The sequence below is a fragment of the Nomia melanderi genome, chromosome 12 (assembly GCF_051020985.1).
Source record: "Nomia melanderi isolate GNS246 chromosome 12, iyNomMela1, whole genome shotgun sequence".
In the NCBI taxonomy this organism is placed as follows: Eukaryota; Metazoa; Arthropoda; class Insecta; order Hymenoptera; family Halictidae; genus Nomia; species Nomia melanderi.
The window spans coordinates 7,542,422-7,565,418 of NC_135010.1; the positions used below are offsets into that span (position 1 = coordinate 7,542,422).

At 40.7% G+C, this 22,997-nt stretch overlaps 2 protein-coding genes across 8 annotated transcripts in view; one reads left to right on the forward strand and one right to left on the reverse strand.

Moving 5' to 3' along the window:
* The window catches only part of Fas2 (neural cell adhesion molecule fasciclin 2), a 182,710-nt gene that overhangs the window by 132,350 nt on the left and 27,363 nt on the right, over positions 1–22,997 (forward strand). For 3 of the 4 annotated variants that reach the window (XM_076372883.1, XM_031975003.2, XM_076372885.1), the window contains exons 2-7: positions 10,648–10,813; positions 12,875–12,898; positions 16,952–17,121; positions 17,953–18,218; positions 19,339–20,401; positions 21,398–21,850. In XM_076372883.1, the coding sequence (XP_076228998.1) occupies positions 10,648–10,813; positions 12,875–12,898; positions 16,952–17,121; positions 17,953–18,218; positions 19,339–20,401; positions 21,398–21,850 (2,142 nt within the window). The remainder of the gene's footprint in view (positions 1–10,647; positions 10,814–12,874; positions 12,899–16,951; positions 17,122–17,952; positions 18,219–19,338; positions 20,402–21,397; positions 21,851–22,997) is intronic. The other variant, XM_076372884.1, reaches the window with a different exon arrangement.
* The window catches only part of GlcAT-I (Glucuronyltransferase I), a 162,069-nt gene that overhangs the window by 105,517 nt on the left and 33,555 nt on the right, over positions 1–22,997 (reverse strand). The gene's annotated exons all lie outside the window — the stretch shown is intronic.

Consider the following 22,997-nt stretch of genomic DNA (forward strand, 5'->3'; position numbering starts at 1 on the left):
TTTGAGGAGGATTTTGGGGAAGCTGTTGGTAGTGGACAATGTTGAGGGAAGTTTTATTTGGATACAGAGTGGGAGATTTGAATGGCGAGTGGAATTTCGGTTGAATGAAGTTGTGTTTGGGGTTGACGAATAGTTAATTGAATGAGAGGAACGTTTCGAGAAGGTGTTTGAACAAAAATTTGTTTTAGGTAGAATCTACTCAAAATAAAATTTGTTCGGAATAAAATTCATTGAAAATAGAATTTACTCAAAACAAAATTTACTATAACTCCAATTTCGCCGAACAAATATTTAGCGAACCTCGAACTTACCCTCCAAATCTCAATTTTTTAAAATTGGCACTTCGTACATCGCTATTTTGAAGCTTGCCAATTTCTTCTTTAATCTCCCATCAGTGTACAACTAGTAATCCGCTAAGATAACGAGACCGTTCGATAGCTGGAAGACAGTTTGTCAATATTTCAGATATCAACCCTATTAGAGTTAATTCCCGTCACTCAGCACTTGCCTGTTTTCATTAGACAGACGATTAATTTGTCGCACATCGTGATACACACGAGTATTTTAAGGGTCGTGAAGCCTATTTTAAGACCGTTACACCATCGATTAAAAGCTATTTCCACTGTATTATCGGTTCAGATTTCTAATTACACGTTTCTTTTATTACGAACCCGCGAAAACCTTCAATAAAGAAAACACGCCTCTACCGTTCTGCTTTTTAATTAATCCACTGAAGTCCGAATGCAGTTCGGTTAGTATTTCCGCAAAAATCGAACACGGTAAACAGCGTAGATGGAAATGGCGTGTTGGAAATAGCACGTAATATTTTATAATGCTGCCTCACAGCGAAAAAGCATCTCTCGCCGTGAAATTTCGCGAAATACACCCCGCGCTTTTCAATTAATTCCAATAGCCAGATCTGCGACGTATCTCGCCGGTGCGCGAAAAATCTGTATCATATTTTATTTCATCAGTATACCTCGCGCAATTCGCTCTTGCTTTACACCCGACCGGAATGTATCAAGCTGAAACAAAATCCTCGAGTGTGTTAACGCTCCGGGAACCTTAACCGATTAATATTGTATAATTCGCCGGTAAATCGTTCGACGGTTAAAATTTCACATGCCGGTGCTCATTCTCCATTATTGTGTTAATAAAATTATCGCAACGTCGAATTCATTTGATGATCGCGGGCAACGTGACAAATTTATGAAAATATTTCACCGAAATTTCCCTCCCCTTCAATCGAAACACGCGAATGCGTCTGATTTTCATTTGTTCGAATTCCTTTGAGGAAACGTTCCGTATAAACGTCGTCGCATTTTCATCAGGGTGCACTAGAAGCTAATAATATTTTTTGTAGCAAATAAATAGTTTTTATTCTAGCTTCTTCTATTTAGCATGTAGAGAGTTTGTTAAATTTTTTTGTAACCTCAGTTTTCCAGTAACTAGGATTTTCAACGAAAAAGTTCGAAAAAATCTAATGATACGTGCCTCAGTAGCTGCAAACTGCCAGAATTTTTCCAAATTTTTACATGCGAATAAATGGGGAAAAGAGAATGTGATAATCTGAATTTACCCTATAACTACCCTCTCTATAGAGGCAGAGGGTTGAAAATTGACGCGAACTGTTCTTTCTCGGTACGCTATCAAACTGCTCGTCGTAAATTTAATTTTGTTCAATGACACTTCCAACCCTCTTATCTGGTTTCACCCCTGTAACACTAAAAATAAGACAAGACACCCCCAAACCCACAAAATCATTAAAAACCTCAATTCTTACAAAATAGTAAATATCTAATTCCAATTTTTGAATTCAATTAATTATCTAAACCAAAATTTTGATTTTTCAAATGAAAATCATTTCGTTTTTTCTTCACGCCCATTTTCTGGATAAAATTTAATAGCTTGAAAAGTATGAGCGATACAAACAAATGCTTCGGACAAAAGTTGTAAGGTATATAGCTAAACATATCGTGATTACATTTTCTTTTACATTATGCGAATATTATGAAATTTTTCTAATGACAATGGATATTCTGCGTTTCTATTCCAACATTACGTAAGTAGAGAAATGGAATTTAGTCGCATAGAATTTTCATTCTGATACTAATTTCAAGAAACCTTCAATTTTCGTTATGTGAATAGCCGATTTTGATATTTCACATCCGTTTTCTAGACAAAATTCAATAACTTGAAAAGTATAAGTGAAACAAACAAATGTTGCAGACAAAAGTTGTAAGGTATATAGCTAAACATATCGTGATTATATTTTCTCTACATTACGCGAATATTATAAAGTTTTTTCAACGACAATGGATATTCTGCGTTTCGATTCCAACGTTATATAAGTACAGAAACGGAATTTATTTGCATAGAATTTTACAGAATTTTATAGCAGGGACTACTTAGCATCACATTGGTAATCTTCAACTTTCGTTATGTGAATAGTCGATTCTCAGTTTTTTTTCCATAGGCGGCCGTGCGCAAAGAAAGTCGAGAGCACCGCGGGCCCGAGGGGTGGAAGTTTGTCAAGTAGCTACATCCGAAAATTTCGTAAGCCCCCTACGGGCGGTTCTCGTTTTTCACCCTTACCCGGCCAATTCGATATCGGAATTTGATCAAATCCTCTCTGCAACCCTCCCGACGCCGCCCTCGCCGCCCTTCTGTTTCTCCCGACCCTCCCAGATCGAATTCTTCCAGCTCGAGTGACATGTCGCCGAGTTTACTCGTCTCCCGTCTCACCCCGTATACAAGGTGTTCCGCGTAACGATCCTCCGTGTCGGCGCGGCGATAATCTCGTGGAATAATGTATTAGGTCGTCGTGGAAGTTCCGACACCTCGCGGAAACACTTCGCGCAGAATAGATAGAACTGAATTCGTGTTCGGAATCGTGGCACGCGCTTGTCACCTGCTAAATAGTGCTACGGAACTAGCTCGTTTCGCGGAAGACGAGAATGTTGGATGACGCTATCCCGCGTTCCTGAAAGAATAATAATGTCATCAGCACGGTAATAGTTCCTGAAAGAATAATACTGCAACTGTCGCGGGACGGTTGAATTTATTCGAGAGCCTTGTGTCTCTCGACGTCTCGAATGCGAGACATTGGAAACTTGTTTTAATTATCTGTATCAGCTTCTGTTTTCTCTGTATGCGTTTAAATTGACAGCATAGAAGATGAAATATTAACAAAATATTTCGAACTGAATAGAATTGAAATCTAAACATTTAACCCCTTGCTCTACGATTTGATTCCGCGGTTGCACTTGTTAGAACTACTCGTTAATAATACACTAGCAAAACGGAAGATTCTATGCTGTTTTTATATCTAGATCTACCCTAAATTATACAGATTGCTAACAAGAAACATAATGTTGCATTTGATCTTAAAAGAACTGAATAATATTTACGTTTTGTTAAAGCGTATTAGAAATCTTCGCTACGAATCTCACACGATATTCTAAGACAAGGGGTTAATGTAATGATTCTAAATGAAATTAACATACTTAATAAGGTTGACATTTAGAAACCTAAGCACTCAGGTGGAAATCCGAAGACTAAATCTCTAAAAAGAAAAAAAAAGTCCCAAAACAAAACACTCTGCTACACCCATGTTCTCAAATCACAAAATTTCCGTCAGAGAATCTATTTATCAGAACTTCAGAAGTCCGGTAAACCAGCGCACGGACCTAGCACACCGGGTGGCCCGTAAGTAACCGGGCAAGTTTGCCGAGGAGATCGTGTTCGAGGGGTGTTCCGTCGCGTGGGCGTAATAGCAGGCTCCTAGAGTCCAGGGAGACACGGGCCTTTGAATGTATACGTATGCATCGGGGAATAGAAAAGGGTGGAGGGTCGGGAGGGGGTGGATCCATTGAATAGCCCCTCGGGTGGCTGTGCCAACAAACCCTAACTAACGTAAATAAGATGTCCTAGGAGGGCAACCCTCTGTCTCCTGCACGCTGGCTAGCTCCTCTCTCTATTATCCTTCCTCACCCAATTTTTTTCTCCCTCTCTCTCTCTCTCTCTCTCTCATTCTCTCCCCCACCCCCTGACTTTCCGAAGGGAAACCCGCGAAAGCCATCTTCGGCAACCCTCCAGCCTGGAAGGCGAAGTCTGATGAAGCCCTGGGCCAATTACGAGATTTCTTCGCGGGAAACTCCGAGGGATGGATGTTTCGTTCGTGGGATGAAGCGCGCGACCGGAAACGATGAATTTGCGAGTTTCGGGGCTGGATAATGGCTCGTGCGGCGTGCCAGTGTAAACCGTAGGGGTGGCTCGGCGGCTGGGTGGTCGGTCGGCTGGCGCGAGATGAGTAGACTGAATTTGTGAAACGATTATGAGAGCCGCTTGAGCGGATCCTTGGCCAGGCTCGATTGATTCCCGACCCTCTTAGCGTGACGGCCTCTTCGGCGAGCTACGGTGAACGAGTTTCGTGTAATGTTATAATGATCGAGGGGATGCAGTGTGCATTTTAATGACTTCGTGATGATGCGTGTGGAATATCAGATGTGTACTTGTCAGTGCGTTTCGTTTGAATTGTGGGTTGGGACTGATTCGAACTGATAGATTTATTGTTGGACCTCGTGGAGGTTTCTGATTTAGATTTGATTTAGTTCTTTGTGGCAAAAATAAAAGAACGGTATTAATTGAAGACAGTATTAACTGAACGTATTTTCTTATAGAATGCAATGTTAAATATTTATTAAACATATAGGACATAATATGTTTTCAGATAATATATATGAAGATAAATTATCCAAAATAGTCTGATTTCTCCTTTTACTGAAATTTTCACGCGTAATAGTGGAAAACTTATAGTATAAATTAATATAGCGGCAATACGATATTAAAATATACATTAACATGGCGGTGATATGAAACTCGAAGTATTAAAACTTAAATGTTCAAATATAATTTTACTTCGGGATAATTTAAAAGGAAATATTATACTACATTATATTCCCATTATTCTATCACAGAATAAGGGAACAAGAGGAGCAACGATAATTATGGTACCAAAAGTCCTTAATAATCAAACGATCATTATCGTTTCCTTCGTACAGCGGGGAGCGTCTGCTCCATGAAACTTTATTAGTCATCCCTGGGACACGGCGCGCCCTTCTGTACTAGAAGGAAAACCTTTAATTCATCCCCCTCCGCGTCATACGTCCTCCCCTTTGACTAAGCGAGTCGGAAATGATGAATTCGCGAGCCTTATCGCAACGGCGAAGCGTTGTTTCCCGAGCGGCTCCAACAAATAAGCTGTCCCGGCGCGCAAGATATTTCTTGGGGTCGTAATCCTCCCGATTGCTGAACTTCTTATCGCGAAACGGGGAGGCAACGCGGGACCGAAAATTGGACTTTCCGTTTGAATCTTCTAACTCCTCTTCTCCACTGAATTACGCACCGTCTGGACCGCTGGTTTACCTCGTAAATGCATTGACTTTACCTTGGCTGGCCCCGTTTTAGACGTTTCACGTGTGTTCCCTTCTTCTCGCAAGAATACGATAAGATGGTTTATTCTCCTCCTTGAAATTTCTCCAATATTCATGCTGTCCGATGTTAAGATCCTGTACTATTGTACGTGGTTCTTTGTAGAATATCTATTGATATCTGAGATGTATTTCTGTTTTCAAAGATGCGAGGTTATTTCTAAGGAAAGAGGATTCTTTTTAAAACTACATTTTCTTTGTTAATCTACAGAAATTCTACTTTTTAATATGTTCCTTTTAATATTTTAGTCTTTATATAGCTATGGATTATAAGTATCTGACTAACGAGTGTTTAAATTTTAATTGTTCATTTACTCTGCATTTTATACTATTGTATACTATGTTTTATATTTGTTATATAATTATTTTATGCAATATTTCCTATATTACTATTTTACCATTTCATAACCAGTTAACTGCGTTCGACGTGTAACGTCACCTTAAAATCAAAACGATACCGATTCTTTCAACGATAAATTATTTCAGATAAACATGTCATTCTTCTTCGCTCTAGCTTTTCGTTAGAATATATTCATAGGCACACTTGACGTGTGTTAAACGAGTATACTCTTCATTATTTGATTTCACCGCGAGCATTATCACAGATTTCTGAAATTAAATTCCACAGTTAACAGGCTCAATTACCAAAATATTCTACTATTCACAGACAATACAATATATAATCACCATCAAATCGCAAAAAATATTATCGGTTACAGTTTAAAACAACACCCATACGGAAATGTTATTTTTGCAACACCGTATAGCAACAAGGAACAAACGCTTCAACCGGACGGCTGACGCGTGACGCGGATCCGAGGTTGACGTAATCGGCCATGCCACGAAAATTGAAACTGTGTCAAATTGGAACAGCGTAGGCAAAAAAAAAGAACAACCGTGTGTTCACGTTAACGACGCACACAGCTCGTGGGACCGCGGGTCTCTGTGTCGCAGAGCGGCGGCCATTTTGCGGCCGTTGGAACACAGTCGCGACTGAAATTGTAATGCGGCAATTAATCTAATGGAACAACACGACGGCCTCGAGGCTATTACGGGGCGCGGAGACGATCTTCAGCCGGACGAAATTCGTCACCGCGCAGGCCACATGTATAATTTCCGGTCGGTGGTTCGAGGCAAGGACGCGGAAACCCCCGTCGCAGCCACCGTCTCGGGGAAAAGTTCTTTAATTGATCGAGGAGTCTGGACTGTCTCATTATTTCGCTTGAAAGGATTAGCGGCGGCCGCTTTAAATCCCCTGTAATGTTGCGCGAGTTTCTTGGGGATTAATTGAAAGTGAAATATCGCAATTTTCATCGATTTTCCGAACTTCTGCTGGACGAGTTTTTAATTATGCGTTTTGGTAATTATAAATCTCGTGGATAGACTTGTGTTAGGTGTGAGTGCTGGTTTCTATAAGTTTGTATACAAAGATATTGATTTAAACGTTTAATGTGATGTAGTAATAGTAAGTTTAATTTGATTTGGTAATTGCAAATTTAATCTGATTTAATAATTGAAAATTTCGTGGATATAGATTTTGTGTGATATTCATTGTAATATATGTTTGTAATTATAAAGGAAAGTATTGATTAATTTTTAAGTTTGACGACCTTGGGTCGTTGTTATTTGATTCACGAGATCTTTTAGCTGCAATATTAATCAGAAATAGAATGTAACCATTTAACAAATTTTTTTAAATATCTCTTCACATTTCTTGTCCAGAAACATTCCATTTCGCTGTTAAAACGTGGAGGGAAAAAACTACAGAACTTTTCTTATACTAACATTGATAAAAGGTAGTAGTTTCGTTCAATTTCTAAAGGAAACTTTTCCTATTCAACTAATGGAATCTGTGAGATCAGAAACAGCGTAACTCACTGCAAGCCAACTTTTCGAGACGAAGCGAAAAGTATTTTGCAATGTTCCGTGATATTTCTAGTTTAACTTCCACGTGTTCAAAATACAGGAACTGATTCTCTTCCTAAACATTTTTGATATATTCGGAAAGTTATAACAGATTTGAACAACTTCATTGGCACAGTGCTGTGATTTCGTTCCCCGCCTCATCGTACGTACCAATGTTTCATTTCAATCGAACATAAATCCGAAAAGAGCACAGAAACACAAAAATAAACAAAAGTCTCCAGAATACTATTCCACTTGATGCATCTCTTGCGTCAAAACACAGACAAATCTATCTCAGCAAATTTGAATCAATATAAGAACCATTAACAATTTTTCTACAATCAAATACTAAAACAAAAACTAATAACTTCACTATAATCAAACACTAGAACAACAAAACCAATAATAATTCCCCACAAACAAATACCAAAGCAATAAAACCAACAACTAATTCAGCAATCCAAAACCTAAAACCATCTCCACAAGAAAATTCATTCAAACTAATTCTATACCCAAGAAATTAACACTAGAACTACTGAGTACTTAAGCTGACTTTTGAAAATTTCTTCGTGAGAGCTACAAGTGTGTAATTATAATTTCAATTGGTTTATATATCAATTTAGGTATTACTAAATCAGTAATCATTAATTTCTCAAACAAGTATCTGTGCTTTTTCGATAGTTCCACAAGAAGAAATCGGAAATGGGTCATTTTGACCTATCTGATAGTTCTAGTGTTAACGGACCGGAAGTATTTCAAGTTGTCTTACCGTAAAATACCGTAACATAGATAACAAGTGCAAACAAATTCACAGAAGTGACGTAGCACAATACTTAACATGTTAATTATAAATATTACGACAATAACAGTGACGAAAATAATAAAATGGTTTCTGACGCCATTCAGTAAATAAAAGTGCCATGTCGCTTACATAGCTTACACATGCTCTACTAAATTCAAATCGGAAGGTAAACAATATTCACCTTCACTCGATAAACCAGTACACACCCACGTTTCCGCATTAATTTCTCAAACAAGTATCTGTACCTTTTCAATAATACTAAAAGAAGAAATCGGGTTATTCTGACTTATCTGGTAGTTCCAGTGTTAACCAATCCCAACACTCTCCATTGCCAAGGGAGATCAAGATGCAAATATTCCCATTCGAGGGGCACACATAGTTGTCATCGGCGAGCGTCGCCAGGGTGCACACGCTCAGTAACATTTCCTAGTTAGGCCAATTCCGTACTTTCGCTCGTCACGATTAATTAGCTTAATTCTGGCTTCCTGTTGTGCGTGCACCGCCGCCGGGGCGCCCGGGGCTCACGCTCGTTGCGTGTCACGCCGCCGCATTCCCGGCGTCATAGTTGACGCACGTGTGCCGTCGTAAAAGCACTCGCGGCATCCGCCACGACGGCACTGAGGATGAGCGCCGCCGCCGAGACGACGATCTGCATTTCCGTGCTGTGCATCTACGTGCTCAGAGACACGGCGCCGGCGACCCGGACCAACGATCGTTTCGGTAAGAAGCTTACGCCGACGTGTAAGCTAGCCCCCAACGACGACGCGATCCGATTCACGACGATCGCTGATCCACGAGACGAAAACCAACACTCTTGTCGCGGTTACCGGACCAACGTTGTTGCGCTCCCCGACTAAACCCGATGCGGCTTCTTGCGCGATTCGATGCTCGATAGCCGCTTACGGAGTTCTTGAACGATCCTCCCTGTTTTGTGACCCGTTCCTCCGGTCGCGCTTCGTGGGACGGTTTTATTGAATACGACACTTTGCTGGGAACGATGTTTTGCACGTTGGCGCTTTTGTAATAAAATGTTGATGACATTTGTTGGGATTTATTGAAGAATAGCAGAGGGAGATGAGGCTAGGATTATTTTGTTATAGGACTTCGCGGAGTAACAGTTGATACTGAATATGGATTGTGAGTTTGGGAGGTATTGTTTTTGGTGGGTTAAGTCGATTGAAAAGTTTCTTGTATTTTTTAGTGTTACGGAAGTCGTGCTGTAGTTGTTATGCTCGGTAGAGATATTTGTTGATATTCGCCGCGATGAAATGCGTGTAGATCTATCTTAAGTTAGATTTGTTTAACGGTTGTAAGTAAAGTTATAATTGAATGTGAAGTGTTGAAATTACTGAAATTGTAATTATTAATATTGAAATCATTGAAATTGAAATTATTAAATTTGAAACGGTTGAAATTGAGATTGTTGAAATTGAGATTGTTGAAATTGAGATTGTTGAAATTGGGATTGTTGAAATTGGGATTGTTGAAATTGGGATTATTGAAATTGGGATTATTGAAATTGGGATTATTGAAATTGGGATTATTGAAATTGGGATTATTGAAATTGGGATTATTGAAATTGAGATCATTGAAAATTGAGATCACTGAAATTGAGATCACTGAAATTGAGATCACTGAAATTGAGATCACTGAAATCGAGATTATCGAAATTGAGATTATCGAAATCGAGATTATCGAAATCGAGATTATCGAAATCAATATTACCGAAACCGAAATTATTGAAATCGAAATGTCGAAAATCAAAATTCCAGAAATCAAAATTATTAAAATTACAACTGCATCACTAGAACTGAACGATTAAACCATGATACACCAAATTGCCTTTAAAACACGATCAATCCACCCAAAAAACGTCCGAAGCATAAATTCCCCAAAATCAATGAACTTTTCCCACGATACAATCTGCCGCACAAAACTATACAAAGTGCCATAATTTCCTTATTTTTTCTGTACGTGTTTCGAGCCAGAACACGTTCAGACCCCTTCCAATCCCGATCGTAGTCACGGAACCTCCGTGCATTAAACCGGGCCGCGTTAATCGTGCACGCATCGAAATCACCGAGGAGAAACGGTTCGCCGTGTACGCTCCTCGTTCGTGACTTAGCGGGAGACCGTGTACGTGCGGGTTTGCCAGGTGTCTGCAAAAATCACAGGACAGTTTCCAGGGTCTCGTGGAGGTAATCGCCTCGTTATTACGGAATTACGTGCAATTACCCTCGGCCGATTAAAGCGGCGTCCAGGATAAGGGGCAAGAAATGATCTTGACTTCGAATGTCGTCCGTCTCTTTCGTTCCCTTCGTTTCCCCCCAGCTTCCCTCCCCGTCTCTAATTCCTTTCTTTCTCGTTTTGCGCTATCGTAGATGGAACGCTAACGATCCGTCTCGTGTCAATGTAACAACCGGTCACGTCTCCGATCTCTGCTTACAGCTCACGGGGAGGAGCCTTCCTTGGAGATCCTGCCGAGCGGGGACACGCAGACGAAGCCAATCGGGTCCAGCATCATCATGACGTGCAAGCCCAAGGTCGAAGACACCAAGCTGATCAAAGACATGCAATGGCTCAATCCGCAGAACCGTGTGATCGATCCATTGAAGTGAGTAGATCGACGACCGATCGACCACGGGAGCATTCACTTTTCGCCCCCTTGTACATTCTCGTTTGGCAGCAATTAATTCCATTGATGATCGGTTAGCTTCGCTCTTTTTCTTGGTTTTTTCGGTGTGGCTTGTGAACCAGGCTGAGCATTATCGCGGCTCGGCGTGGATTCGAACACGATCGGAGTGAAAGGATAATTGGGCAGCGCGATAGGTAATTTAGCGGTTCGCTTTTTTCTGGTTCGTGACTCGGGTCACGCGGCTGCTTAAGATTCAATTTTTCAAAGGAAACGTTTTCGTTTGCTCGTAGCAGGTTAATCGGCGTGGATTTCTTTTTTGCGAAAGGGTATGGATAAGAGGTTCGAAAGACGTGTCAGGTTTTTAGCTTTCGTGCGGATTGAGAGAGTAATGGACAATTTCGATTGTTAAAGTTTGATCTAGTCTAAAAGAAAGTTTATGTTATAGGTACAGAAGTAAAAACTGAGTCTGTTCTGATTTTTTGGTAAGATCTGATTGTAAAAAAATTAAAGCACTCGGAAAAATTGAAGATTCTTATTATAATATTAAACTATTAACACTAATTTATAGAAATTGAAGTATAGGAATAATATAGAGGACTAGAACCTAAAATTTTATAGACTGTTCCCTGAAAATTTTAAAACATGAAATATAAAGTATGCAATTTGGTGATGAAAAATGAATATCACGAATCATTGAGCAATTATTCACACGTTTGATTACACAGTAGAACTAGAGCACGTTGAGTAACTCGAAATAAAATCACGGCTTCGCGCGAGCGTTCGAGCGCCGCCACAAAAGGCTGCTCTGATTTATTAAATCCTTCAGATTTACAGGAACAGACAGCGGCGCAGTCGAAATGTCGTAATTCAAACGATTGTTGGGAGCGAGAAACGAGGAACGGAACGTAAAAATATCGTGACAGGGCAAACAAACGTGTGTCAAGCCAGACGAGAATATACGAGCGAGGGGTGCTCACGCTTTTTGAGCCTCTTTATTTCTTCTTTTTTTTTTCTTGTTCGTACGATAACAATGCCGCTTTTAGTTGATAATTAAAAGGAGAGAGAGTTATATACAGAGTGTCGCCGGAGGCAACGGGCGAACTGACAATTCGCCGAGTGAGAAAGGAAATAAATTTCGTGCTGAAGTTGACGTCATCGATGACAAGATGAACCGGATGAAACTGTTGAAATCTCAGTCGGTTTGTAGAACATCAATCCTTGTCTCGAGAAGTTTGTCTATTTACTGTAGGGTTCTGCTTTTATTGGAATCTATCAAACATCACCAATCATCGTTGATCTTGATGGATCTTTTGTAGAAGGTAGATATTACAAAAATTTCACGGGAACCTTGCTTGTCTGAAGGGGTGGAAACAACCTTTATATTTCAGAGTGACATATTTATTCGAGTATTTTGATATCTGCCAGAGTTGAAGAGTTCTATACAAATTTGATTGAATAATTTTACCGAAGATCTACTGAATTTTATTCAATCTACCAAACATGTATTAAATTTTATTTAATCTATCAAAAAGTACTACATTTTATTTAATCTATCAAAAATATACTAAATTCTATAGAATCTATCGAAGATCCATTAAATTTTATTCAACCGAAGGTCTACAAAATTTGATTCAATAATTCTACCAAAAATTTACTAAATCTTATTCAATCTACCAAAGATCCATTAAACTTTATTTAACCTCCCAAAGCTCTACGAAAGCTGATTCAATAATTCTACCAAAAATCTACAAAATTTCATTCAACGATCCCATCAAAAATCCACTAAAGGTTCGTCAAGATCAAACATCAATCCACCCAATTAAACCTACATTAATCTCTAAGAACAGAAAAAACCAAAACAGTGAATCTGCAATCGAAATCCGTCAGCTATTCTACCATCGATCGAACAGTTCGCCCGTCGACCCGCAGACGTATTCAATGTGTACAAGTAAACGAAACGATAAAGTCTACCACACGAGTAGTACACGTACCCAAGCCACTAATTTAACAAATTTCTGTCTTCACTTGTTTTGCACACAGACTCGTCGTCTTGCCGATCGAAAGGCGAGTATAACAAAACTGAATTCAAGACTTTTTACACGCAACTGTAGTGTCGTCGTACCAGCTGTCCCCTCTGTTTTTTGCGACATGCTGCCCTTTCACTAGTTTCACTTTTAGTTTCTGTCCAGAACATAGACGACTGTTTTTTATTCTCATCTACCACCATCATCGCCACCATCGCCGTGCAACCACATACACATATATACCGTCTCGCATACACACGTACACGGAAAAACACCCCCCGCATACCCCTCGGTCGCTGATTTACGTCTACTACAGACTGTACAGGGGGCTCTTAATTGCTGGCTCCGCCGATTGTTCTGCGAACTAAGCGTTGCTCATTAAGCTGTTCGCGAAAGTTTTCCGCCTTCCAGCCGGTAAACCGACTTCCCGTTGTATTTGAACGTTAAACGGACTCGCCCCCTGTGTACACTTCGCCGTTCGGGCAAGAAAACCACAGGGAGATACAACGCGCTGAAATAGACGTTAAAGGATACTCGCGGGCGTCATTTAATGACGCGGCCGAGTGCCACCAGCAATTAAGTAGCTCTGTCCCTACGTCGATGTTTTCGTTGCCCTTTGTCGGGGCGCCACGTGATCGTCGCCTAGATGGAACGTCTGATTAAATGGAATATTGAGAGAATTGATTTGATGTTAAAGACGTACTGGGAGTATATTTAAAAATTCTTTTGTCGAATAATTATCATTGAATATTGTACATTTGATAATTTAATTAGAAAATTTATGAAAATGAAGATCAATGGTTTTTGATCATTTTTATAGTACCAGGAGTATCAATTTTGATGCAAAGAAGAGAATTTTCAAATACTCGAATAGCCCCTCATTAATTCAAATCTATTAATTTATTACTCAAACATCTTAGACGTTGCATCAAATCTCACCCCATCTCAAGTAGACTGTGGATTTCACGAAAATTCACGCTCTGACAACCAAATCTACAAAACCTAAGTTAAAAATCATTTTCTATAAGTATCACGATTAATATTCTAATTCCACCAAAATGATTTATTCCATAGAGAACTGCATAAAACCCGCAGTCTACCCACCGATGCACCTGAAAAATTCTGTTCACGTCCGCGCCTCACGTGGCGCCCGCATAGTTTCAACCCCCTCCGCCGATCGCGACCGCCGTCTTCCCAGTGTTAATCCGCTCGATGACGTCTGCCCGCACTGTTAATAAATAATCCATGCCGATGAACCCCGCCCTCCGCCTCACCCCCGCAAATATTTGACCGCGGGATCAAACAATCTAACGAGCGTTAACCTCGGTAACTGATTCGTCGTGATCGCGTGTTTGCCCGATTACGCGGGCCCCGTTCGCGATTTGCATAATTATGTCCGCTCGTCGCGGGGAGTAATGGCCGATAAATTTGCCGGGGAACGCGCGCAGAAACACCGGGCCGTTTCATTAATTGTGCTCGACCGTGTCCCGATCGGAAGGGAAAGAAGAGCAACGGAATTGCATAATCGTCGTGCTAACACTGTTATCGCGCCCGGCGCATCGCCTCGTCGTGTCAGTTTTAATCGTTCCGCCAAACCCCCTTCCCCCTGCTCGTTCCCGTACCGAGTGCACCCTGTTCCTCTCCCGTGATCGTCCCGTAGAGTAATTCTATTGAATACACGATGCTGGCGCTGCGAGAATTTTCCAGGAAATTCCGGGAAAGTCAGTTCTTTAATTGCCGCGTGTGTAATTTGGCTGATCGCGCGGTTGATAATGAAACGAATAATTCGCGTAGTTCGTGCAGTGGTATTCTTGGAATCGGTTGAACTGAATTCTGCTTCAAATTTGGATGGAATTGTCGTTAAGTAGTGCTTTCGGAAATGTTCGAGGTGGACTATTTTTCGGATTAAGGACGGTGGAGGTAACTATTAAAGTTAGCAGTGGGGAATTCTTATCTGTGATTGGTATATTTCAGAAAATATCTTTGTGGAATCTAATGGGAGTAACACAAAATTTTATTTAGCAACATTGTTTAGTATTTAATAAAGATATCAGCTTACTAAATACATTTTGGGGCACTCCATTTTCTATAGTAATATTTAAGAGTTCTCAGTAATGTAATATTATATCTCAATATAGTGTTTTATATACAATCAATTTTATATATTATTATCAATATGTTATTATCAATGTCAATGTAGTATTATAGTAAATAATTCCCAACAAAAATAATATAGATATTTTTCTAATACCTAATAATATCCAATGTCTATTTCTAATACCTAATATCTCATATCTATTCCTAATACCCAATAATATCTAACACCTTCACACACTTTTCTCCTTCACCCGATACCAAATATCCAAACACTGTCAAATCCACTATTTCCAAAAAGCAATTATAAATAAAACACAAAGCATCCCCAACAGTAAACAGCAACTCAAGTTCCCAAATCCCAGCAACCAACAGCATACCGTAGTTCACAGCTGCACCAAAATCATCGTCTCGACCGCAAGCAGCCCCATGTCCTCTTTCTTCGCGGAACGATCAGTCCCCAGGAGCGTTTCCTACCTCCGAAAGGGTTCATTAAACCGTATCGCTGCTGACGCGACCGGTTCGGGTCCGAACTATTCATTACAACGCGATTCAACGGCCGCGTGGACCGCCTTATCTGTCGCGTGCACTGCCAAGCGACCCCGGCAAATTGCGCGAATTCACGTGGATGTGCCCAGTTGCCAGCAATTCCCGCGTCGCGCAATACAAACGGCGGAATTGCCGGCCCCGCGTGGCTCGCGATCCAAGCACGGAGCCGGCCGGCCCTTACGTCGAATTAAGGACGATCGATCCAGAGCGGCGCGGCTCGATCTCGCCGCCATCGATCCGAATTCGACGGTCACTTCGACCCCCGCACTAGACGTTTCACCCCTTCACCGTCATCTTCTCTCTCTCGCTCGCTCGCTCGCTCGCTCACTCACTCGTTCCCCAGCTCGCCCTCACCTGTACCGTAACGATATTTCACCGATATCGGCTCGACGTTTCGTGTTTAGAACGCGGATTAGTTGCGCGACGCGATTTACGAGCTTTATATTGGCCGTTCAACGGTCGGAAGTTGGCTTTATGGGGAATTATGAACAGCCGCGCCGGTTATTGCCCGACTAAATTTTACTTTGCCAAGGATACGTTTTAAGTATCGTCGAGGCTTTAGCAATTCACGCGTCGTTCTCGGTGATTTTCCGATGAAATTTCGGACATTGTGAGGTGGAATGAGAAGCTTGGGGATTGCTGAAATGTGAACGATGGATGTAGGAATAATTGAAATATAGGGGAAAGTAGGGTAGCGTGGGAAGCTTTTCTTTGAAGCGTAATAACGAAGTATCTGCAGCAGTAAACGCGTGAAATCTGCTTTGGGAATCTTAAGTAAACCGTTGGCTATAAGGAAATAAGAGATTTTTTGATAGTAATATTTAGTTATAAGGGAAAATATGATTTTCTAAAAGTATTGAAGTAACCGCCTCGCGAATAATGGTAATGTGAAACGGAACAAACAAAATTGCTAGCTGAATATATGTAATTGTTATCTGATATAAATAACCTACAAATATATGTATGATTTTAAGAACAAAAATGACAAATGCCATCTTTTTCTGTAGTAATGCAATCTTATTCGTCAATTTTTATCTCATCTTCTATTCTAATTTACTGCACATCAATACGATTATACGTAACCAATTAAAATATTAAAGAAAGCGCAGACTTATTAGAACCATATCATGCGATATCAGTTCGATACGGGCTCTTTATTTATGAAAAACGTTACTGTTCCGTTTTACCCTATTTTAAAAATACAGATAATGTAAATTGTATAATAGTTAATGGAAAATTGGTTTGTTAGTTTGTATTCGTTAAAGCGTTAAAGAAACTTTGAGCCGAGATCGTTACGTGTTATACGATGTCACACCCCCCTCGCCGCCCACCCTCTTTAAACTCTTCAATTCATCTGAACGTTCAAGCTCATCATCATAGAACGTAGATATCAGTTTATATGCTGTGAATTATCCCGATTGTTCTGTAATCGTTCAATTATTTCCTGTAGCACGTTCCCGGGACAATTGAAACCGCCGATGTACACCGAATTGCACCAGGACAACATTCTGTCACTGTACTTCAATTCGCTTCAAGAGGAACAGGCTGGAAAATACACGTGTCGAGGCACTTACGCGAACTCGATATATTTGAACAAGTCCGTAACGATCGATACAATTGGTGAGTAAAGTAATTCCCATTCGAATATTGGTTGGCCAACATTTGACACGGCATTCGGAGTTATTCGGAGTGAAATCGCTGTGAATATATCCGAACTGCATAATTTATCCATAACGTCAGCATTCTTTCGTGTCGCACGATTGTACGAGTAAAGTTCGAATAAACAAGGAATAGTATTCATAATTTACGATCCGTACGAATAATGTAGATATTTTCAAAACATTAGTATGGAACATTAGTGACACATCTAACGTCTTGATCAGACACGCGGGAGTACCGCAAAACTCTGTGGAGAATTAATTAAAGTACTTTCAGTAATTCTCAATTTTTCATCCAAAAAATACACTGTATTAACATTTCCATACAGTAACTTAGTTAACATAATTAAACAAAATTAAGCAATAAATACTAGATTTCAGATAACGAATTAGTAATACAAGAAGATTCAATGAAGGACGAAAAAATGATAAAAACTAAAGAATAGTCGAATTAACACAGTTCACTCAATTAAACGATGATTATTTTAAAACATTTCTATATTATAAATCATGCTACCGAATGCAGTGATATTCAGCTATAGATGAACGTGCAATAATAATAATGTAATTCAATCAAATGGTTTAACATTACATTTTTTCATTTTGTGTATTTTCGTCTAAGAAATCGTACGGCGTTCGTGTTAGAAAACGATTCATCGAAGAAAGACATTCATAGATGTCATTCGTAGAAAGATTTATACACGTATTATGTTACGGTGCAGTCGATAAACATCCTTTCGTTGAGTGAGTGGCGACAAAGTGGAAATCTGAATGGCAAAATCTTGTTTCGCAGTTGCGATCACTTGGGACAATGCACCTGAGAATCAATACCCTATTCTGGGCGAAGACTTCGCGATTCAGTGCAAAGTGCGGGCTCGGCCCTCGCCCTTAGTCGACTGGCTCTACAACGGTGAATTAATTAAGACGAACGACCGCTACGTAATAGACAAGAACGCGCTGACGATCAGGAATGTGCAAAAATCCGACGACGGCGTCTACACTTGTCGGGCTTCGGTGTTGACTACCGGGGAGCTTAAAGAACGAACCATTCATGTCGAGGTGAGCATTAGAAACTTCCGCTTCTTTACACCGGTGTTCCTCCGAGCGAGACTATTCTCTAAACCCTTCAGACCTGACGCATATCATCATGCACATGGTTTGATTATTTTAATGTATGACGAAATATTAAAATATTATTGTATCAAATACGATAGACGATATTAAAATATTGCGTTGAATCTATTTTTATTGAGAAAGCACACTGTCTCTATTTTATTCGAAATAACTGCTGATGTGTTGAACGGTGATTATTTGTTGTTAGAAAGTGAATAATTTTGTGGTAAAAAGCAAGTCTGAAGGGTTAATTAAAAATATGAATATTGATGATTTCTTAAGAGCTCTGTTTCAGATTGTTCTTTCATTGAGTGAATATTATTTATTTCTCGAAATACTTCTCTTGCTTTGCTAATACAAATTAGAAACAGTAGAATAGAATTTTTCGTTTTACCTGCGGTATCTTTTAACTAAGAATCATGTTTTATGATATTCGATTAGCTGGCATTGAAACATCGACAATAATTGGAATACAAAAAGGATTTGAACAATACATACAGTTATTTTGACAATAGGTGTATAACGTACAAATAAAATCCATCCTGCCAAGTGCAACAGCAGCGAATTAAATTACAGTATTGTGCTAGGAAATGAATTTCACCAAATGATACTGTGAACAAATTCTGTAATATTTTATTATCCGTTCAGTAACGTTCCATTAAACGCCCAACGACATAGTATTCAACTCGAAAATCTACCATGTCACTCACAGAGATTCATTCTACAATTTCCCCCGAATATTTAACCAGAAATCTGTCGCGAAAAATGCAGGATACTAAATAATATTTTTAAAAAATCGAAACTCTGAAAATTTGAAAATCACGTTACTGCACCATCACAATAACAAAATCTGCACGTTCAAATATCTCAAGCACGCCCCACCATCCAAACAATATCATCGCTCTCCCGAACCCCGTCTCATCATCGCCAGCGAGCATACCGCGCCGGAACGCGTGACAAGCGCGTCCGCATTTAACGCCGACCTCGTCGCACACGACAATTATTCCCAGCAGCTCCTCAACCAGACGACAGTCGCGTCAGCCGAGGTTTGCGTTTCATTTCGCAGGTCCACGTGCGTCCAACGCTGGAGGAGGATCACCCGACCATGGTGGACATAATCGAAGGCGAGGACGCGAGCATACAATGCAAAGCTCACGGCAAGCCGCAGCCAAGTATCAGCTGGGTGAAATTGTTGAACCAACAAAACTTGTCCGACGCTGACCGTTTCGGAGTGAACCCGACCACAGGGGTGTTAACTATCACCAACGTGAACCGCGAGGACTCGGGCAAGTACCAGTGCACGGCGACGAACGCGGTTGGCAGCGCCACGATGAACATCACGGTGAACGTAATCGTCAAGCCGAAGATCATCGATTTCCAGAACGGCACCGTGGTGGAGAGCAAGGAAGCTACTATCGTGTGCAAAGCGTTCGGCAGGCCTCCGCCGGAAGTCACGTTCCGCAAACACACGTCGCAGAAGCCGTACGAAAAGGGCGCGCAGCCTGACGACGACAGGATCATCCTCACGAACAGCCAGGACGATACCAAGTGGGAAACGGTGGGCACGCTGACGATCCACGAGTCGATGCGATCCAACGACGGCTTGTACGAGTGCATCGCCCAGAATGCAGGCGGCGAGGACCGTAGGAACGGTCATCTCACTGTCGAGTTCCCGCCATCGTTCGCCTCGATGACCAATAAGACCGTTTGGTCCTGGGAACAAAGGCCGGTCAACATCAGCTGCATCGCTGAGAGCATACCGAACGCGACGATACGCTGGACGAGTCACGGCGACAAGCAGATCGACAACGACGCAATGATCAAGCAGCTTGGCACCGGCCCGCTGTCCACTTTGATGATCGTGCCGCTGGACAGGAGGTATTACACCACGTACAAGTGCATCGCGTCCAATGTCCACGGGACCCGGGAGCACACCATCGAGTTACAAGAGGCGACCAAGCCCGGCGACGTCCAACAGTCGAAGATGATCGAGATCACCGCCACTACGATACGGTTTGAACTTGTACCGCCGACTACGCATCCGGAATTGCCGGTCAGGGCCATCACCGTGCAGTACAAAGAGGACACCCAGACTTGGTCGGAAGCTAGGAATCAGACGTGGTCTGCCGGTGAGTGAGAAAGGGGGTTTCCAGGGGTTGCTCCTTAGGGTGGAAATTCTGGAGCGAGTTTGAAGATTTTGAGATTTTGAGTTTGTGATTATGATTCGTGTGACGCTATGTTGGTGTTTGTAGGGTTTAGATACTAACAAGGGAACCTCTTTAACTAGCACACACTGATTTTGATGAGATTCTTGTGAGACGTAGTTCTTGGGGAATATTTGACACGTTGTTTCTCTTATTGGATAACATTCAGTTTGAACGAGTAAATACACCCCTCAGAGTTGAGGATTGAAAGTGTATTTTTTACAGTATCTCTGAAACTAGGAGATGTAGGAAAGAAATCTAGATTCTCTACATCCACTAGTTTCAGAGATATTGTAAAAAATAAACTTTCAACCCTCGAGTTTGTGGGATGTTTTCACTTCTTCAAAGTGTATGTTGGCGGATAAAAACATATACGTGTCAAATATTTGCTTGAGAACTATGTTTCATACAAGCTTCATAAAAATCGACGTGTGCTGCTTGAAAGGTTCATTTATAAGGTAAAATTGGGACAGCGAATTTGACACGTTCGATATGAAATTACGAACAGAAATCAATAGATATAGAATAGTTCACTTACAGTTTAAGAAATATTAATTATTTCCTTTTCACTAGAAACTAAATACCACTGTTTTTATTATAGACATACAACTCTTCTAACGAAGACTAGCTGTTAGATCTGCAATGTCTCTTGTTTCTCCCAACAAAACAGTACCAATCTCTTTAGTGCCTACTAAGTAAACTTAAGTTATTATAACTTTCCTAAAAATAAAGATAAACCTCCACTTTTTCTTGATTCCATTATAAAATCTATGTAGCAATCTATGTCTCAAGGTATTTCTCGCGAATCCTGCATTGCCGATATAATGGCCGTTAAGAGGGTGAAATGACCATCACATCTATGATTATTACTGTCGAGCAAAAAAGAGGACCAAGATAGAAATGGCAATTATATAATTTCAGAGCCTCCGTACGTCTTGGAGGGTCTGAAACCGCAGACAGCATACGAATTCCGGTTCGCCGCGCAGAACGAGGTCGGGCTGGGCAACTGGGGAGCCTTGTACCGTGAAGTCACACCCACCAGGACCTTCCCGAATCAGCCGAAGATAATCTCGAAAAAAACCGAGTACGATCTGTCCGCGTTCAACAATCAATACGAGCTGTCGTGGGTGGCGCCAGCGGATAACGGCGAGCCGATCGACATGTACGAGATCAAGTTCTGTCAAATAAGACGCGTGGCCGGCGAATGGCAGATGTTGGAGAGCTCCTGCCGGACGGATGAAGTGAAGACGCAAGGCAGGACGAGGCACTGGCTGAAGAACCTGGTCTCGGACACCTTCTACAAAGTCGAGCTTAGGGCGCACAACAAAATCGGCTTCAGCCAGCCGGGAACGTCGAAATTCAAGACGGCAAGGGGTAAGTGTCGTTTTCCTTAATTATCAGGATACTTGATTTATTCATTTATTTCTACGTATATCTATATACATATACATCATACATATTACATCATTGGAGAACGGTGGTTCGATTCATTCGCCAATTTGTTTCATTCTTCGAGGTCCATTTTTCCGTCAGTATTAGTGCCCTTTTTCAAGTCGTAATTTTCTCTTTGAGATATTATTATATATGTGCACGAGGCTATTGCACCGATTGATATGGTTCTTTTTTTTTTCATTGACGAGAAAGACCGTTTAATTATCTTCGCCTCTATTTTGTTCACTCAAGGAGGAGGGAAAAGGGTCATTGAGGTATTCCCGATTGTCCGATCGCGGTGAACTTGTTTCGCGGCTGGTCGATTGGCGAACGGGGTTGAAGTCCTGAATGCAGTCCTTTGTTGTTGTCCTATCTATCCTGGCATCGGGTGTTTTCATTATATTTCTTTGCGGATGCGTTGCTTGAGTTTTGTTAGAATGGGATAATGGAAAGAATCGTTTCTAGTGGTCACGGATTAATTAGATGTTTGTTATTTATTTTGATAGAAGATAGAAGATGTGTCGGAACTTTCAATAGAGTTTATCAGTAGCAAAATTATGAGACTAGGTTATTATATTAAAATGAAATACAATTAATTTATATAATTATTTACCTTCAAGATTTTACTATATAGAACAACGTTTACCAATTATTAATTGCTATTTATTATTTTATTAATTTTTATAAACATAAAAATGATGAACGCAACAAGCGATCTTTCCCTTGTATATTTAGTAACTTTTTCACTGTCTACTTTGAAAATTCTTAACCCTATTATATAAATAAATAAATTGATTATAAGCGTCAAGAACTTTGCAATTGTACTAAAATCGAAGACAATAGAAAGATGCTTTCATCCAGCACGACCTCTCCAAAAGCCACGATTCCATCAACCCTCCAGTGCCGCCTGCAGCCATTCACAATTGACACAACGCCACTCGAGAAAGGAACGTTAACGTAGCGTCGATTCGACAATTAAGAGAGTCCTCAGTCCCCTTGACCCTTGTAGACAAAGCGATTTAGAGAAACAGTCGGGTAGCCACTCGATGGGCATATCTAGGCATTAGATAATCCATCCACCAACCACCAC